Raw genomic sequence first — 17,683 nt, 5'->3', positions numbered from 1 at the left:
TTTCTGGTAGCAACAAGCTCTGTAAGATCCACAGAGATGTGTCCCACCTCCAGACTGTGTGTCCCACCTCCAGATCATGGGGCCCTTCTGCAGTGGGGTCGCTGGGGGATGGCATGGGGTGGGGGGTGTGACGCTTTCCCAAAGCAAACCCAGACTTCAGGTGCCCAAACTTGTCCCCGTCCCCAGCTCCTTCAAGGCGGTGGTTGATCCTCATGGAGCTGCTCACGTCCAGGGCGACTGGGGATTTCCAGGATGTGAGGGACTCATGGCTGGCTCTTCTCTACTGAGCAAAAGTTGAGGTTTTGGAGGAAGAGGAGGAAACTTAAACTTCATTTAGGTGGAAATATGAAAAGAAAAAGGGAGATGGTGGAGGAGAACCCCATCCGTCGCCCTGAACCACGCCCCTGCTCCTGCAGGACCAGACTCCACACGGTGGCGTCCGCACTGGTGCTGCCCTCCGTATTTCCTTGTGTTTCCCGGGATTTTAGCGAAAGGGAGGAACATGCTTGTGCGCACGTGGCTGTTTAACTGTCTCCCGAAGAGACTTGTTGCCTGGAGCCACCAGCTTCCCGAGCAGGACTGGTGTTGAAGTGAGTGGTAGTAAAATAATGAATAGAATCATCCTTATCAGGAGTAATATTAGGTATTAGAAGTAAGAACTCTGTCTAACAATGATTAGAATTATTAGACCTGGGGCAAAATGGACCCCATGGTGTCTGGGCAGTCCATCCGTTCCTGGGGTGTCTCAGCAGCAGGTTGTCCCCTCCGTGGTCCCCAGAGGGAGGGGACACCCAGCCCCTCCAAGCCCTGCAAGCTTCCTCATGCCTGGTTAGAGGCTATAAATCAGGAGGACAAGCCGTTCGTGCGTCGAAGTGACACGGGGGGAGGAGGACGGCGCTGGGCAAACCTTGCGTGGGGTTTTAGGGACAGCACGAGGAGGTGGTTTGCTTTGGCCCTGCCCCCGGCTGAGCGCCGGCGTGCTCATTGCTTTGCTTGCGCACGCAGGTGAGGACCAGGCTTGGGTCCCATGACTTGGGCTGTTCCCGTGGGGAGCAGGCTGGCGGGCTTTCTCGGCACCTCCCTGAGCAACCAGGACCTCTTGGTGCTCTCTTGCTTGTCTTCACGCCAACGCCTATCTCGGGGATGGCCGCGCATCTCGCGCGCACGGCTCGTCGTGCTCATCTCAGTTGCGTCATGGGCTCAAGGGGCCATCAGGCTGCAAAGCGCCCACCACCGCAGCACCCACCACCCCGCACATCTGCCTTTTTGAGCAGGTGGGTGTTGTGGGAACAAGGAGCGAAAGGAAATCACTTGCAACGCACAACAAATAAGGAAAATTATTTATTTCTTCTGCACCTGTAGGCAGGCACAGGAGCCAAAGAACAGTGAGGTGCGTCCCCTGATGAAGCAATTCCCTGTCTGTCTGTGAGCTTGGAAAGCAGGGGGAGAAGCAGAAAAACCATACCCTTGTGTGCCCACTGAGGAGGTTCGTACCCCAGGCTGGAGGGGTTGGGTCCTGCTGACTGAAGGAGGATTTTCAGTTCTTCCCACAACCGCGTCCCGCAGAGCAGCTCACGGGAATAGAGCAGCTTTGCCCGCCCTCCTTCCCAGCAGTGACCACCACCCTTGGTCCTTCCAAACCAGTTTCCCCACCTGCTCTTTCACCAGCTAGCTTCCGATCCCATTGACCCCACCCCCCGCCCCGAAAACCCAGACCAGAAATGGTTTGAAAGATTTCTCCCAAGGGTTGGCTTGATCCGTCCGGGGGGGGAGCAAAGGCACGACGTGGCTGCAGGGTGTCGGATCCAAGCCCGGACATCTCCCAGCCAAGCTGGTGTCCTCACCTCTTCACCTTAGCACAAGTTCAGATAAGAGAGGACAGCGAGAGGCTGTCACACCCCAGAGACCCAGGCTCATCACCCCAGGGAGAAGCAGGCAGGAAATATTGAAGGCGAAATTACCGATGTGAGCCAGGATTTGGCTCCAGGACTCATTCACCATGGGAGAGAGGGGAACGAGTACAGGCGAGGCAGCAGCATCTTTCAGCACTTTTCCTCACTCTTTTCGGCTCTTGGGAAATCACTGCCTGCCGGGGTCTTCTGGCTTTCAGCCAGCTCCTCCTGGCGCTGGAAGTAGACCTTGACCTTGCTCAGGTTTCGGACTTTCTTTTCGGAGCTGTGCCGGCAAGAGTTGATGAGACGGCATGCTTTCTGGAGCCCATTCTCATGGTTGTGCTGGTACCAGAACCAGAGCTCAGAGAGGCCAACGTTATGGGTGGCCAGTGTTTGGGCTATTGGCTTGGTGAGGAACTTGTCAGCCAGCAAGGGCTGGAGGGAGATGAAGGACTCCAGGCTGGCTTGACTGAGAATCGACCTGGGTTTCTTCACCAGGTTGATGTCCAGGACCTCGCACAGGTACTTCACGATGTTGGCGTTCTCTGTGGCACTGCAGTCACCAAAGTGGCACCAGAGGTAAGCGCTGGCCAAGTTCTTCAGCTTGTAGTTATCCCTCTCGGGGATCTCCTCCTTAATCAGGGGCAAAATGTCCAGGAAACCATACACGACAGAGCTGAACTCCTCTTTCTTCTTCATGACCGTCAATGCTTTCAAGAGGGTGGGAAAGGGGAGTGACCAGAGACCAAAGCCAGCCAGGATGGGCCTGTGGACAGTGTTGAGGTGGCACAGCAGATTCCTCAGACCGATCTCGTAGACGCTATTTTTGGCCATCAAGCTGGACAAATACTTCACTGGCTGAATCAACACTGGGAATATTTTCTCTCCATCTACCACCGTCAGCTGAATGCTTTCATTTTCTAGAGAAGAGGAGGGGGAAGGGAAAGAGGATTGGAGAGGGAGGAAAGGCAGAATTAGTCTCTTATTCAGTAGGAAAATAAAGCATTGATTGGGTTGCTCAGCCTCTAACAGCCTTCACCATCGACTGGGTGGACTGATCCATCATTTCACCTATCTCCACCGTTCAGTCACACCCTCAGCTTCCAGCATCTCCGATGTCCTTCAGGCGTTTCCTTCCCAACAACACCTCCGGCAGTGGGATCATTCCCCCCACCAGGAACATGAGGGCTTTTACAGCTTTTTGAGGGTGGACTAAGGCTTTCAGTAAAACCCACCTTGCCCAAGAGAGATTGCCACATGGGAAGGAGAAGCAGGGGAGCCCATGTTGACACAAGGGCTCAAGAGCTGGTTAACTGGCTGAGCAACCTTAGAGAAATCTCCCCACAGCCCTACAGGCTCCACGTTCCTCCAGATGTTCTGATACTCAAAGGCAAGGCCTCTTAGGAGCTCAGGATATTGTCCTCTCCCTTACACAGCCAAGGCCATGGTGGACATGCCTGAACTTCCTCCCACCCAAGAAAAGAGACGCTGACAGATGTGAGGTTCTGAGCTGGCTGCAACATGGGACCTCCCCACTTCGGATCTTACTCAGAATCTTCACGTCAAAGAAGACCAGGGATCCTTGTCTCATGTCCAGTGTGTTCTGGCTGCTGATGGAAAGGCCCGGGTAGTCTTTGCTGGAGCCCTCGTCGAGGATGTTATTGAGGTCATCTAGCAGACTGGAGTCCTGGAAGAGCACACAATTTGCTTTTAATAAACATCACGGGACTAACCAGGGCAGCACCTCTGGGCACTCTTGTGTCCTGGAGTTTACCAAAGCTCTGGGATCTACTCAAGCTGCCTGCTAGAGGACTTAGGGTGTAATAAGCCCCCCTGGTTGGTCATGAAGACTTGCCTCCTCCAGCACAGCAAAACAAAGTGACATGCATACTCCATGCACGTCCACAGGGGACAGCTCACTTGGATCCTTCCCGACTGGCTTTCTGCTCAAAAGTGACCGAAAAGTTGGGGCTACCCAACATCTCCCCTCTGGCTGTGAGCCAAGGGCCTAACCCAGCAAAGAGCCGGCAGGGAAGCTGCCCATTTCTAAAACCTCTTCTGAAGAGCTGGTCACCAGCTTTCGGTCGCGCAGACCGTCATGGGAACTGCTCGGTGCTGCAAAATGACAAAAAAACCCCATCCATCCACAGCCTCAAAGAGGACGTGAGGTTTTGGACTATCTCTTCTTTCTGGCCTTCATTTTGGCTGCTCACCAACTTGGCGTCACCAAGATGGTATCTACCAAGGTCTCCAAGTTGCTTGGGCAGCCCGGTTCCCCCGGAAGTGGAGGAGAGCTAGAGGGGATTTATTTTGGCGCTCAAGAAGGATTTCTCAAGTTCCTTGCCAGGCTCTAAGGGGCATTATGGGATGGTCCTGAAGGCCTGGAAGTGCCAAGTGGTCCAGTCTCCGTGGCTTAAACACCGAGCAATGCAGGGCCAAGCACCGAAAGCCCTTTAGCTGCACTCACCATCGACTCCTCATCGGTGCTGTCCTCCTCAAAGCTGTCCAAGTAGAGAATATCACTATCTGCCAAGGCAGGAAAGACGTGTCACTTTTCAGATGTGCGGCTGCCCACCCCTGCAGTGAGTGCCAGGGCCAGTGGTCCCCCAGTTGGCATCACCAATTGTGCTGAGATGTGGCCCTGGACAGCCAGCAAGGTGGGTAGGGAGCAAGCAGGGAGTAACCCTGCCCTCGGTCCACCTGAAAAAGGACTGATTCCCCCTCAAACCACAGATACAGAGTACACACTGGGCAAGATCCTACATGGAGAGAGGACCAAAAGGCAGCATCACGCAGCCTAAGACTATGCAGGCAACTGAAGGAACAAAGTCTGGTTCTCCATCGGTCTCCATCAAACATCTTGTCTTTGAACAAGACAATGTGCTGGGACATAACTATCCTCCTGGGAGGTCTATGGAGATGCTGCAAACTATCTTGCCTCGATGTCTACACCCTGTAAAGTCTACCTGGGGCTTCACTGGTTTGGACACTGCTTACCTGAGTCGTGCAGCTCACTGTTGCCATGTGGCACATCTTCCAGTGGGCTGACCTCCCTGGTGAGAGTCGTAGGGGACATGGAACAGCTGGTCCCAGGCTGGTCCAAGCAGCTTGGCTGCTGTGGCACTGTCTGGTTCCACCCATCCTCATTGTCTTCAACCTTCATCACCTTCACGGGCGACATCAGGACACTCGTGTTTTGGACTTTCTTCCTCTTTGCAGGGGTGGAGTTGGAGACCTAAGTGTCCAAAGAGGAGCCCAGTGAGAGCGGCCCTGCGTGGTCAGGGATGGAGATGTCCTTTGCCACCAGAGCACAGCCGAACAAGCTTGACCCCATGGGTTTGTCCCTGCCCAATGCAAGCACTCGGCTTGCCCAGATGGTCTCTGCTGCTCTGGGGTCACCCAGCATCACATCCTCGTTTCTGGCACGAAGCCGCTGGCTCTCCTGGCCTCCAACAGCCTTCGTCAAGGTCCCCTCTCTGCCTGGCAAGGGTCAGGAAAACCTTCTGCTTTGCTTAACGGCTGCAAAGGAGAAGAGGGGAACCTCCGCTTCCTGAGCTGGGGGAGTAAATCATCTTTATCTTCTCGCTTCAGCCCTGAGGTTCCCAGGCTCTGCAGGGTTTGCAGGCAGGGCTAAGCCCTTCTGAGCCCAGGCTGGGGATGTGCTCTGCAGAGGGGCAGCCTGGGGGTCCTCAGCCCTGGTCCTGCGATGGCCGTTTTGTCCCAGGCAAAGGCAGGCCTGGTGCTAGAGAAGCCCTTCGTGCGCTACGGGACTGGAAACCAGAAGAGAGCTTGCCTTCAACGATGTTCTGCTGGAGTGGGGGCCCCAAATCCCTCACAACCAACCGCAGCCTCTCTCCCCCGCCAGCCCCGAACGTGGGCAGGGCAGGGCAAGGTGCAGGCAGGAAATGACTTGCAAGCCACCGTGCCCTACAAGAGCTCTTTACAGTGCATGCAGCAGCACGTCTCACGCCGAGATATTTGCACCTCAGCCAGAAAGCTGCCTTCAAGGGCCATTGTCTGCCCTGGCTCTGCAGCTTGGATGATCTCCTCTGTCAAAAGGGAACTTGGAAAGCAGCAACCAAATGCCAGAGCTCAAGCAACCTCGCAATGGCTTGGGAGTAGCCCCAAATTCCTGCCAGGTGACCCCATGAGGCAAAAATCCCAGAGCGATGCAAGCAAAACCAAGTCTCACCTGGTAGTTTTCTGCGGCTGGACCTGGGGCGGCTTCTGAAAGAAGAAAAACACAGCGAGCTTAGAGGAGGGTGAGCAACGCTGGGGACGTCCGAGAGCAGCAAGATAAGACCCTGCAGAAGTTGCAGGTGGCTCTGGGGCCACCTCCTTGGAGGGTCACCTCCTGGACATGCTACCGAGGCCGAAATCCAGCAGTGAGCTTGCAGGCTGGGCTGGAGAGGTTGCCCACTCTGCCCGGCCACCCACCAGCTCATTCACCCATCCTTGCACTAAAGCCTTTCCTCCAGCTCTCCCCTACGTGTTTGCTGCCCTCCCACCCATCCCAGACCCATAAGCCGGGAGGTCACACGTGCTGGGAAGGAAAGAAAAAAGAAAATTAGGCTCATGCTGTTCCCGAGCAAGTTGTGGCCATGCAGCGGTGAGGACTCGTTCGCGGGGCAGACGCTGCCTTCCCAAACCCAGAAAAAGCCCAATGCAGCATTCGTTCCAGGAGGATTTATTGGCATAGCAAGGTGAGGTGGAGAGCCTGGTCTCCAGAGGGACCTTTAAAGGGTTTTCCAAGCAGCCGCAGTCCGTGGCAAACATCCTGGTTTGCGGACCCTCACTTCTTCCTCCGCTTCTGAAGTCTGGTGGTGGGCTTCCCATCACGCTTGCCCCTGGTAAGGTGCTTTGATTTGGGGCATTCCCCCTCAAAGGCTGGGCTGGAGGGCTCCGAGCGCACTGGGCTGGCGGGGGGGGGTCTGCTGGCGGAAGGGGCCGTGGCAGCCGCTGGGACCAGCAGTTCGTGCTTCTGTGGGGTGCTGGGAGCGAGCAACTCCAGCACGTTGGAGGGCAGCAACGTCCAGTCCGCGTCTGCGGCGGGAGCATCCCGTGGGCTGGCCATGGGTTGCTGCAAGGGCTCCATGGCCAAGGCGACAGTGGCCAGGGAGCAGGCCATGGCCCGGATCTCCTGGGTCATGGATGCCAGGTGCCTGTTTGCCCTGCGCTGGGCTTGCAGGAGCCGATCACCCATCTTCAGGAGCTTGTCTGCCTGCTGCACGTTGGACCTGGCCCAGCCACTGAAATCTTCCTGCAGGGAGGCCAGAGAGTCTTGAATGCTCCTGGGAAGAGGCACGTGGGCTGACCCCGAGTCTTCCTCTGCTCCTTCATCCCTCTGCATCAGAAGCACCGGAGGTGTGGGTTGGGTGGGGGACATATCCCCCCCGTGGTCTGGACACGCGTGTTCTCTGCTGCTGGAGGGGTCTGACAAGGGGGCAGAGGACTGGTGGTGGGCAGGCAGCCCCACGGGGAGACCTCCGTGTGGTTGGCAATGCTCCGCAGGAGGCTCGAGGTTGAGGGTCAGGGTGGTCTTGTCTCTGGCCAGGCAGTCGTGCTGGGGAGCGGAGGTACCTGTTGTGGGGAAGGGGGCTGAAGGGAGCAGAAGGGAAGAATCAGGGCTTGGAGAGTCCTCCCAGCCTGCCTCAGTGGGAGGGAGAGGGGAGACGGAGGGTCGATCCCTACCATGCGATGGAGATGCAAGGGGTGGTGTGGGAGGCAGCTTGTCCCCAGGAAACCCCAAGCTCCATCCAGGACATCACCCCTGGGCTCTTCCATGGACTCTCCATAGTCCATGAGCTTGTCCAGGGGACCTCAGTGGTGGAAGCCCACAGAGGGCCAAGGAGGACACTGGTCATAGCCCAGGTCTGAAGACAGCAGCAGGGGAATGGAGCAGAAGACCCCATAAAGTCTTTTCCTCCCATTGCTTCCCCCAACTGCATTTTCTGGAAGGATGCTAGCACCTTCTGACCAAACCTGGATCCTCCAGCACACCATCCCTGCACATACTACAGATGCCAAGGCCTTCACCATTCCCAAACCACCAGCGCTGCTGCCTAAGAGCTGGAGGAAGACCTGGACAAACCCAGCAGCGGTCGTGGACCTCTTGCCATCCCTGTCAGGGAGTGCTCCTGGGGAACACGTCACCTTCCCAGTTGGATACACCGTCCTAAGGCGGTAATCAACAACCCAGAAGGGGAATTGCCTCAGATAGTTGTGGACAAAGGTTGAGCAAAGACAAACTGGCTGGAGATCTGAGGAGCAAAAGTGGTCAGTGGGCAGCAGGACATGAAGGCCTGGAGGATGGTTATGACCCCAGAGGGACCTGCACGTGTCACCAGCAGAAACGTTTCTCAGAGAGGATGCAGAGTTGATCCAACCCTCCCACCTGGCTTCCTCCTTGCCCACACCAGGCTCTGCGAGCCCCTGCCCCACACGTCCCATCTCCAGGTGCCACTCACCTCCCTTGTCCTTCAACCCATGGCATGGCTTCATCCCGAGCGATTCACCATGTTCCCTCCCAGTACAACCGTGCTCGGGGAACACCACTCTCCGCAAGAGCAAGAGACAAGCATTGCTTTGGAAGTGATGGAGGCAGCAACTGCATCCCGTCTTCGGGGGAGGTTGGAGTGTGCCCACCGCCTGAGCAAAGGCTGGAGGCACAGGTCCATCAAGTCACCATGTGGAAGGAGACTTGAGACCCATGGAGAATACTGTCTAACCAGGGATAATAACCTTCCTTCCCCCTTTCCAGCCCACATGGCCAAGTGCCTCCTCACCTGGGTGCCCTGTGACACGGTCCACCAGCGCCTGCAGCCTGGCTCTGCACTCAGCAAAGTCCTCGGGCTGCGCCCGGTCCCCCGCCACCGCCGGCTGCAGCCGCTGCAGCTCCTCCAGCGAGTCCCTGATGAAGGGCTGCATGTCCATCACCTCCTGCTCCGTGGCGTAGAGGTTCATCTTCTCCACCAGCCGCTCGCCCGCCTCCATCCGCCGCAGCACCCCCTCCACGCGCTGCAGCTCCCTCGCCAGCTCCCGCCGGCCCTGCTCCTGCCGCGCCTCCACCAGCCCCAGCAGCTCCTCTTCCTCTCGCCGGATCAGCCGCACCAGCTGCTCCGCCTGCCGCCGGATCAGCTCCCGCATCTCCCGCTGCGCCCGCTCCAGCCGGGCGGCCTCGTCCCGCAGCGCCGCGTAAGCGGCCTCGAAGCCGCTTCGCTTCTGCTTCAGCTCCCGGCTCACGGTGCCCAGCTCCTCCTGCCTGCGCCGCACCTCGCCGCGGATGTCGCAGAAGGGGGCATGCTGGCTGTCCAGCAGCGCGCAGGAGCAGCACAGCGGCTTCTCGCACTTCGTGCAGTAGATGCTGCGAGGCCAAGCACAAGCAGAGCAGTAATTTAGACCACGCGCTTTGCCGTTCGTTCATTTATCGAATCGCAAATTCACTCCGTTGAACTGAAGTTAGCACCGCGTTTGGGCCCGGCGTTTGGTTTTATACTCTCCCAACCGTAAAAATAAATGCTGGTTCACTATCTCCACAGGGCTTCTGCTCCTCTGCTTGGTTGGCTAAAGTCACTGTGGTGACAGTGCAAGCGTTATGGTGGACATTCATCCACGCACCTCAAGGGCAGTGAAGAAATGAGCTCTCTGCCCATCCATGAGCCCTTATTGCGGTTTATGTAGAAGAAATAAGACCAAAGAGTATCTTATCTCCGTAAGATGCCTAAGGCAAGAACTTAAGGAGTGGGGAGTGGAGATCATCATCCATCCCTCATGTAAGTCCTGCTAGCCTTGGCAAATGGTGGGCTAGGGACACTCTGAGGCAGGGGTTGCATCTGGGCCATCATGACTAGCATCAGTGCTGGCCTCCATGCATGCTCCAGCTTCTTCCCATCTCGCTTGGACTTTCCCTTGAAGGCATTTAATCCTTGGCCTGCATTGCACCCATGCTGCTCCTCAAATCCTCTCCAAGCTGGTCTAGCACCATCAGCAAAACACACCCTCCTCTGCTGTCCATCACAGCAGGTAAAGCAACAGGCCTTCTTCTTGCTCAGCTCCATGAACCTCACCCTCCTTACCCTAGCAAGGAGCACCCCACACACTCCCCTCCCTCAGCCTACCCTGTCTCCATGCCCTAGAGCCCACCGGTCACTACTTCCCACCCATCTTCTCCATGACATGGTGGCAATCAGGACAGCAGAAGGACAGGGACACTCTGCTCAACCCCATCATGGACTATCCCAGAGAGATTTGTGTCAAGAAACTACTCAGATGGGGACAGACCTCCTTAGACCTACCTTACAGTCTGGCTTTTGTGGTTCGGGTTAGAGCAGGACAAGTTACCAGTTGTCCTGGTGCCCTCGAGGAAGTCCTTAGCAGACCCTGCCCTGATGTCCGTCACTCTCTTGGCTTCGTGGCTTTCCCTCTTCAGGTAGCGCTGGTGGGCCTCGAAGCATTTGATGCAGAGGAACTCCTTGCACTCAGAGCACCAGAACTCGCCGTCTTTCTTGCAGTTGTCACAGACCAAGTCAACTCCATCAACAATCTTCTTGTAGACCTTGAGCTTGGCCTGCAGGTTGGTGAAGAGCAGGTTGTCCTTGTCGGGGATGTCGCTGGCCTGCGGGACGGCCGTCTGGCACACGGGGCACTGCCCAATGAGCTGGTTCTCGCTCAGGCAATCGAGGCACAAGGTGTGGAGGCATGTGAGGAGCTTGAGGTTGGGCGATTCCTGCCGGCAGCCCTCGCAAAAGGTGAACTGAAAGTCATCTTCTAGGAGCTTGGGGAGGGAGGGAGAGAGGAAGAGGAATGAGCGCTGGGGTGTGGTTTTAAGAGCTTCTGAAACCCCATTTTGGCCGGGGAGGTGACCTGCAAACCCTGCGTGGAGCAACCAGGGAGCAACCGCTTCCCACCAGCGAGGCCCAGGCCCTACAAGCAGTCTGGAGATGACGTGCGCGCCGTGGTAAGGCTGGATGGACGGGGCCCTGCTGAGCACTTCCTCTTCCTCTAGCAACGCGAAAATCGGACGGTCCCCCTGGCTATGGGGCTGGGGGGGCTGCAGGGGGGCAGCGAAGGCTATGGGGCACGGAGGAAGCATCCAAGGACCCCTGGATGACACCCTGGCAGCCCCCCCCCCCCCAGCCCATCCTTCTGGCCTCCTCCCTCCCTCATCGTTGCTTTGGCAGGGCTGGGGGGGCTAAATTTGGGACCAGAGCCCCCCCATCCCCAAGAGAGAACACCCCCCACCCCCCTAAAACTCTTATCCCCCTCGCACCCCCACTCCCCCTGCCCACCGCCCTTGGGCTGGGGACTACCGGGTGGTTCCCCCCTCCCCGAGCCCACCGCCTGCATCCCCCCCCTCCCAAATCCACCCATCCCTGGACCAGCCGGCGCTCACCCCGCTGCCGGAGCTGGCCATGGCGGGGCGGGCAGCGCCGGGACCCCCTCTGCCTGCCTGCGCTGCCTGCGCTGCCTGCGCTGCCTGCGCTGCCTGCGCTGCCTGCGCTGCCTGCACTTTCGGTTTCTTCTGCGCTTGCAAAGAACTCCTCCTTCGTGTCGGGGGTGGGACGGGGCAGAGCCCGCTTACCCCCTACCCCCCCCAAAAAAAAAAAGAGCTTCCAAGCCGGCTTAGCCCTTCCCGGACAGGAGAGAAGGAACCTGGAGGGGACACCAAGATACTCCCCCCCCCCAAAAAAAAAGGAGGCGTTTGCCTACGGAGCCGCACCCCCCAGGAAATGGATTGCCCTGCCCCACTCCGGGGGGGCAGTGCCAAAGGGGTCTCAAGCACCCTGTCCCCTTGCACCCTGCGGCTGTGAGGGGGCTCAGGGACTGTCCCCCCACCTTGGAGAGGATTCCCACATCCCTCTTTGTCCCGGGGGGCTGTGTCCTGGCTCTCCTTTGCCCTGTGCTTCCCCATGGGGACCACCACGAAAGGGGGACCACCACAAAAGAGGGGCCACCATGAATTGGGGACGACCACGAACCGGGGACCACCAAGGAGCACTTGGGGTTCACCTGGCCTTGGGGATCATCCGGCCTTGGGGTTCATCCCCAAAGGGAGAGGCACTCCTGTCACCTGCCTCAGGGCTTTTGATGCCTGTAGGATCTCCAAAGCTTGGCCCAGGCTGGTGCCACCCAGCCCCAGGCTTTGAAGAAGACATTTAGAAGGTGGTTTGGCCTGAATGCACCTATGAAACATGTAAATTCGAAACACCTCAGTTCTGGAAACATTTCAATTCTGGAAACATTTCAGCTCTCCCTGCCTTTCCCTGGCAAGCAGCCCCTTGCATGGCCAGGCCAGGCCGGTTAGGCTTGTCCCACTGGTCCAGCAAAACATCCTGAGGGCTCGTAAAGCTGCCTGGAGCACCCAGACACTTTAACCCCTGGGGTGCTGGGTGCTGTAGGGGAGCTGAGCATCCCCGGAGAGGCTGTGCTGCATCCTGTCAACTCTTCCTCACCGTGGCAAGACTTCACGTGTTCATCACGACCATATGGTGAGACTGAGTCCCACCACGCAAGTCTCCTTGACCGGTGGCAGCAGCTCCCACACCCTTGCCAGCACATGGCCTCTTTACACAGCACCCTAGGGTCCTTTGGGGAAACTGAGGCACCGAGGGGTGCACACCCATCTGCTCGTAGAAATCATCAGCCCATCACTGCCCAAGCGCAAGGCTGCAGACCAGGTTTATTGTCCGTGGAGAATTGATAGAAAGGAAGCTTACAAAATAAATAAATATCTATATACGCCTATATACAGTCCATACGCCCCCGCGGACGGACCTCACAGCACACATGCAAAAGCACTTTGAAGCACAAATGAGCGCAATCACTTATTACAAACTGCTGTGTTGGGAAGGCTCAGGTACCTCCAGGCAGGTCATTCTCCCAAATCACCTCTGCTCCTTCCCCAGAAATGCCGGGGTGCAGCTTCCACCAGCAGTGCCATGCTGGACATCAACCCCAGCCCGCTGGTGACATCCCAGCCTGGTCCAGACATCCCTCATGCCCCACTTTGGCCGCCCACCTCACCCCACAACTACCGTCCTTGGCCACAGTGTCCCCAAGCTCTTCTCCATCCAAACTGCTCAGCTCATACCCCTTCCAGTCTGAGGTGCCCATCTGACTTCAGCTTGTGCCCTGGTGGCATATTGGCCAAGCAGCCTGGAAGCAAACTGGCACACGCTGGGGTGCCAACTGGTTGCCATCCAGTAATGTCGTAGGCAAAGGATGGGCAGGGGAGGCAAAGCCAAGGCCAAGGACAGGCAGTGGAGCTCAGCCTCGGTTTCCCTGCTCAGGTCTCAGCCTCCACGGGGAGGGCAGCAGGAGCTCCAACAGGGCAAGGTCCCTATATCCCCTGCTTTTGCAAACCTACAAAGACACATGCACACAGACACGCACCCACACTCATGCTCTATCTACGTTGCTTCATTGCCTTGATGAGCTCCTCCAGCTTCAGGGCAAGGTGCAGGTCGCCCTTCACCTGCAGCCTCCCGCTCATGTAGGCACTCAAGGGGCGCAAGTCACCGGAGAAGAGGTCCTGCAGGTCTTTCTCCGCCACCTCCAGAATGACGTCGGGGCTGCCCTCAGGCATGCCGTGGCCAGCCCGCCCGCTGCCTGTAGGACATGATGGGTGGGAGAGAGCGAAACAGCGGGCTTCAGGATCTGTCCTTGCGTGCTGGCATTTTCCCCGGCCATTTCACATGGGCTGAGTTGGGCCAGATGACAGACAAGGGCCTGGCAGTGGGATTTTGGAGACAGGAGTCCCTCCTCCTTATGGAGATAAATTTCTCTTGTGTTGCTCCGCCAGTGCCCTGTTACAGTGGTCCAAGCCCTGTCCTACTTTTGCCATGGCCACCAGGAAAACCATCAGCAACGGTGCGGGATGGATTAGGGCACTGGGAGGACATCTTCCAGCATGGCAGTGGCCCAAGGCGCTGCTCATGTGTGTCCCTCCATCACTACCCGCTTGGGCTGGTGGCATAGAAGAGCCAACAAACCTTGAGGTCTCTGACCTATCCCACCTGGCCAGCCACGAGAAGACCTGGCTGCCAATTTTCTATCAATATTCTCTTTCAGAAGGAAAATTGATGGTTTTAACACAAAACAAATTCCATGCTGGACTTCCAGGGAGCATGAACTCAAGGCCATGGTTGCCAAACTGCAGTGCTCAGCGGATGGACCCTGGGGTGCCTTTCATGGAGCTACCTAACGGGCTTGGCTTGGGACCCCCTACCACCAAGCTTGGTGGGGTTTGCAGCATGCAAAAGGGGCACAGGCACGAAACACCCTCCCGCGTCCAACACAACAACTCCAAAGAGTGGTGACCTGAGGAGAGGTCTATGAAGTAGGTGCTCCGGACGCCACTGGGCAGGGTGATGTTGACCTGGTAGGATGCCCCCACTTGGCCAACCAGGGCCTCAGAGAGGACGGGTTCCACCGCCGAGAGCAGCTCATCCATGCTGGGCTTCCTCCAGACACTGCCGGCAGCAGTGAGGAAGGGAGCAGTGGGAGTCTCCACCTCGGTCACCGTCTCCATGCTGTCTGCTGGGGACAATGGGACAGAAACGGGTTGAGGGGACACCTTCGGGTGGTGAACTTTGCTGGTCTGCATGGACCCTCTAGAAAAGGCCTCAGGAGCAGAGAAACCCACTTATTCAGCAGGTTCCCAGCTAAGCAAGAAGAGGACATGGTTTTGCCAGTTCCTACTGCCTGCTTCTCTGTCTGCCATGGGTTACTCTTCCCCTGCTACCAGTGGGTGGAAAATTACCCCTGAAAGAAATAGCAGGGCACAAATTGGTGCAGGGTTTCTGGAAGAAAAAATCCACGTTGCCCTCAGATGCGACGCTCTTGGCAAGCTCAGGCTTGGGTTTGCCTGATGGAAATGCTGAGATCTGAGTTGGTCTGGAGTCCGGGCTCCTACAGATCTGCCCCTGCCCTCCCCAGTCCCATCTCCAGTGTCTTGTTAGAAAGGTTGTGTTGTGCCACGTGTTGTACGGAGCTGCGCCCGAAGCAATCCTCTCTCCTCCCACCTACCAGCCTATTCGTGCTGTGCTTGCACGAGTGTGCTATCTCCCAGACTTTGACTCCTCTGTCAAACAGCCAACAGACACAAAGGTCATCGAGCAGGAGGGACATCTCCCAGCAGAGAAGCCGTGGCCCTTGGTTGGTTACCTGCCTCCGGAGCACCAGTCCCGCTGCCTGCCAGAGCCAGGGTGTTGCTGAAGAAATGGGCAGCCAGCTGCTGAATGGTGCCCTCCAGCCCCTCCAGCCCAGGGACGGGTGGCACGGTGGCCAGAGGGCCCACCAGGTTCTCCCGGGGTGGCTGCAGCACAGCCTCCATGCTCAGCTCCACCCGGTCTACCTCCAGGCCCCAGGACTTGGTCATGTCGTTAATCTCCAGCTGCAGAGCCGAGAAGAAAGGGAAAGGTGTTCGCAGCCCAGGCAGAGCTGGGCATGGCCATGGAGACCACCCACCATAGCACCCCCAACCACAGGCATCCTATAGCTTATACTTCTGCTCTGGCCTGCTTGGGCCAGGCTCACCAGTCCACCTCCTCCAAGCTGCCCACTCTCACGTTCAGCTCTGCTCCCCCAGTTGCTCTCCCAGCTTGGAGGAGCTCGGGACAGGGAAGGCAGCTCTGTCTTGTTCCCCTTGCTCTCCCTCCCAGGCTGGTGCCTTCCCTCGCACTCCCCTGGGCACCACGTCCTGGCCATGGTGCTCCACCAGGCAGCATCTCCAACCTGCAAACCACCCCAGACACCCCACAGATACCAGTATAGCCCCCCAGCATGCTTTCATACCCTCCCTTGTAGAGACATTGAACCCACAAGCTCTTGGTCTGGCCCAGGTCTGCTGCAGGCACTATTCATCACCCTTCTGCCACCGTCCTGTCCTGTTTCTCTCCCCAAAAGCCCTTTCCAGTTTGCAGCCCCCTCCAGACATTTTCCTGGTGGAGATACGGAGGTCGAATTTAAGGCTGCCAACAACATGTGAACTTTTCTGTGTGGCCAAAGCCCTTAGAGACAAGCCACAGAGCTCCAGAGATCCACTGGCTGAAGGTATCTGCTCCGCACTAATCACCATGTTTTCTCAGCTCCTCTGCTTGGCCAGGTCCATGGCCAGATGGACCTTCAGCAGCTACAGCTTTCCCTACTGTTACTTCCACACCAAGAACCCGAGGGTTTGGTAGGGCTTGGAGGGCTCTGTGCAGGGCTGGAGCAGTCCTCACCAGCAGCTGCTCCCCGATCCTCAGCTTCTCCGCCTGGATCTCACGGAGGCTCTTCTTCACCAAGGTCTTGGTCATGGCATTCTGTGCCGTCATGCGGGTGGCCGCGATGAGGTCCTTCACCATCATGACGGACAACACAGGGTCCCACACCCGGAACTGGATGTCAGCGCCCATGGAGATGACTGCCCCATCCTTGGAGGTCAGCTGGGGCAGAGGGGAGTCAGAATTTCTCCCCCTCTCCAGCCCACGGCCCAACCCTTGTGCGTAGAGCCTGGGAGCAAAGGCATTCACTTCTTTCCCAGCCAGCAACCGGCTCTGTATCTCTTTACTAAGGGCGTTATTAGAAACAAAACCAACCCAAATTATGAAGTTTGGGCTAGTCTGAATGGTGAGGACAGTTTCCAGCATGGGGCTGTTATTGAGAGACATCTAGGAAGGTTAGGGATTGAAGTTTCTGAGATGCCTCCAGCCAGGAACGTGCAATTGAACAAGGTGTGTAAAGTCAAGAGGAACATTTCAGCCGCAGGCAGGTGAGGACTCTGGGTTCACAGCACCAGCTACAACCCCCCCTGCCCTTGCCATGAGGATGGAGGAACTGAAAGTTACGTCCGTGCATGGCACCGAGGGTCAGATCATCCCAAAATCCACCTGCTCTGGGTACATTAGAGATGTCTCTCCATCCTGCCCCGAGGCCCAAGGTGGCTCACCTTGCAGGGGGGCACATTGAAGGCCCTCGTCCTCAAATCCACTCGCTGCCCGTGGTCGATGAAGGGCAGCAGCAGGACCACACCAGGTCCCTGCGGCGCCCGGATGTGGCCCAGGCGGAAGATGATCATTCGCTCGTAGGTGGGCACGATCTGGAATGGGAAAGTTCAGACCAGGGCAGAAGCAAAACCTTGGGTCCTGCAGTGCCAGGAGCAATGGCACCAGGGGCAGCCAGGAAGGGTCCCCGCCATGGAGGATGGGTTGCCATCCCACTCCTCGCCTGCTTTCCTCCCTTACCTTCAAGGCAAACCATCCTGAGATCGGGAAGGTGACAACCATCAGCAAGAAGACCAAGGAGGTGATAAACCCATGGCAGATCCAGGACAACCAACCTTGGGAGGAGTCTGCAGGGGGGCGAAATGGGGGATGTACCTGCTCCAAACCCCTTTGAGCCTCTCCCCCCCCGTACATCCTGCACCCCAGGGAAGGTGGCAGCAAGGGGGGCACCCAGCCAGCCCCACACCCAAAAAGCGGCAACAGAGGGGAAGGCAGCGTCTCCCCTAAGGCTGGGACTCACCTGTGGTGTTCCCGGCCGGCCCCAGGGGATCTTGCTTGGATCCGAAGGAGAAGAAGCCCTTCTGGGCTCCGTAGAGCCCGATGCTGGACTGCTGGAAGCGGTCAAAGTCTCCCAAGGGAAGGGCCTGGTATCCCGACCGGCTGAACATGGTGCCGGTGCTTCGCACAGGACCCCGCTCCCGGTGCCGGGAGCCCTCTAAGCTCGGCTCCCCGCTGCCAGCGCAGCCACCTCTGCGGCCAGCGTGGCTTCTGCCCGGCCCTGGCCCGGTCTGACCTCCCTGCCCAGCT

The 17,683-nt window shown here is 57.7% G+C and overlaps 2 protein-coding genes across 2 annotated transcripts; both read right to left on the bottom strand.

Moving 5' to 3' along the window:
- Positions 1–8,507: 8,507 nt before the first annotated feature.
- LOC309409199 (protein PML-like) lies at positions 8,508–11,802 on the bottom strand (the record flags this gene model as incomplete). Its single annotated transcript, XM_082005315.1, has 3 exons — positions 8,508–9,255; positions 10,187–10,763; positions 11,727–11,802. 3 exons carry the CDS (start codon positions 11,800–11,802, stop codon positions 8,616–8,618), a joined length of 1,293 nt encoding a protein of 430 aa, XP_081861441.1. The 3' UTR covers positions 8,508–8,615.
- Positions 11,803–13,041: 1,239 nt separating this feature from the next.
- On the bottom strand, positions 13,042–17,544 carry STOML1 (stomatin like 1; the record flags this gene model as incomplete). The annotated part of the gene is made up of 7 exons (XM_082005240.1): positions 13,042–13,499; positions 14,211–14,426; positions 15,057–15,285; positions 16,115–16,318; positions 16,822–16,971; positions 17,117–17,223; positions 17,397–17,544. 7 exons carry the CDS (start codon positions 17,542–17,544, stop codon positions 13,297–13,299), a joined length of 1,257 nt encoding a protein of 418 aa, XP_081861366.1. The 3' UTR covers positions 13,042–13,296.
- Positions 17,545–17,683: the final 139 nt, after the last annotated feature.

Source organism: Phaethon aethereus, assembly GCF_964289735.1.
Source record: "Phaethon aethereus genome assembly, chromosome: 12".
Taxonomy (NCBI): Eukaryota; Metazoa; Chordata; class Aves; order Phaethontiformes; family Phaethontidae; genus Phaethon; species Phaethon aethereus.
The sequence above is the reverse complement of the archived record's forward strand: the minus strand, read 5'-3'. Positions and strand labels throughout refer to the sequence as shown.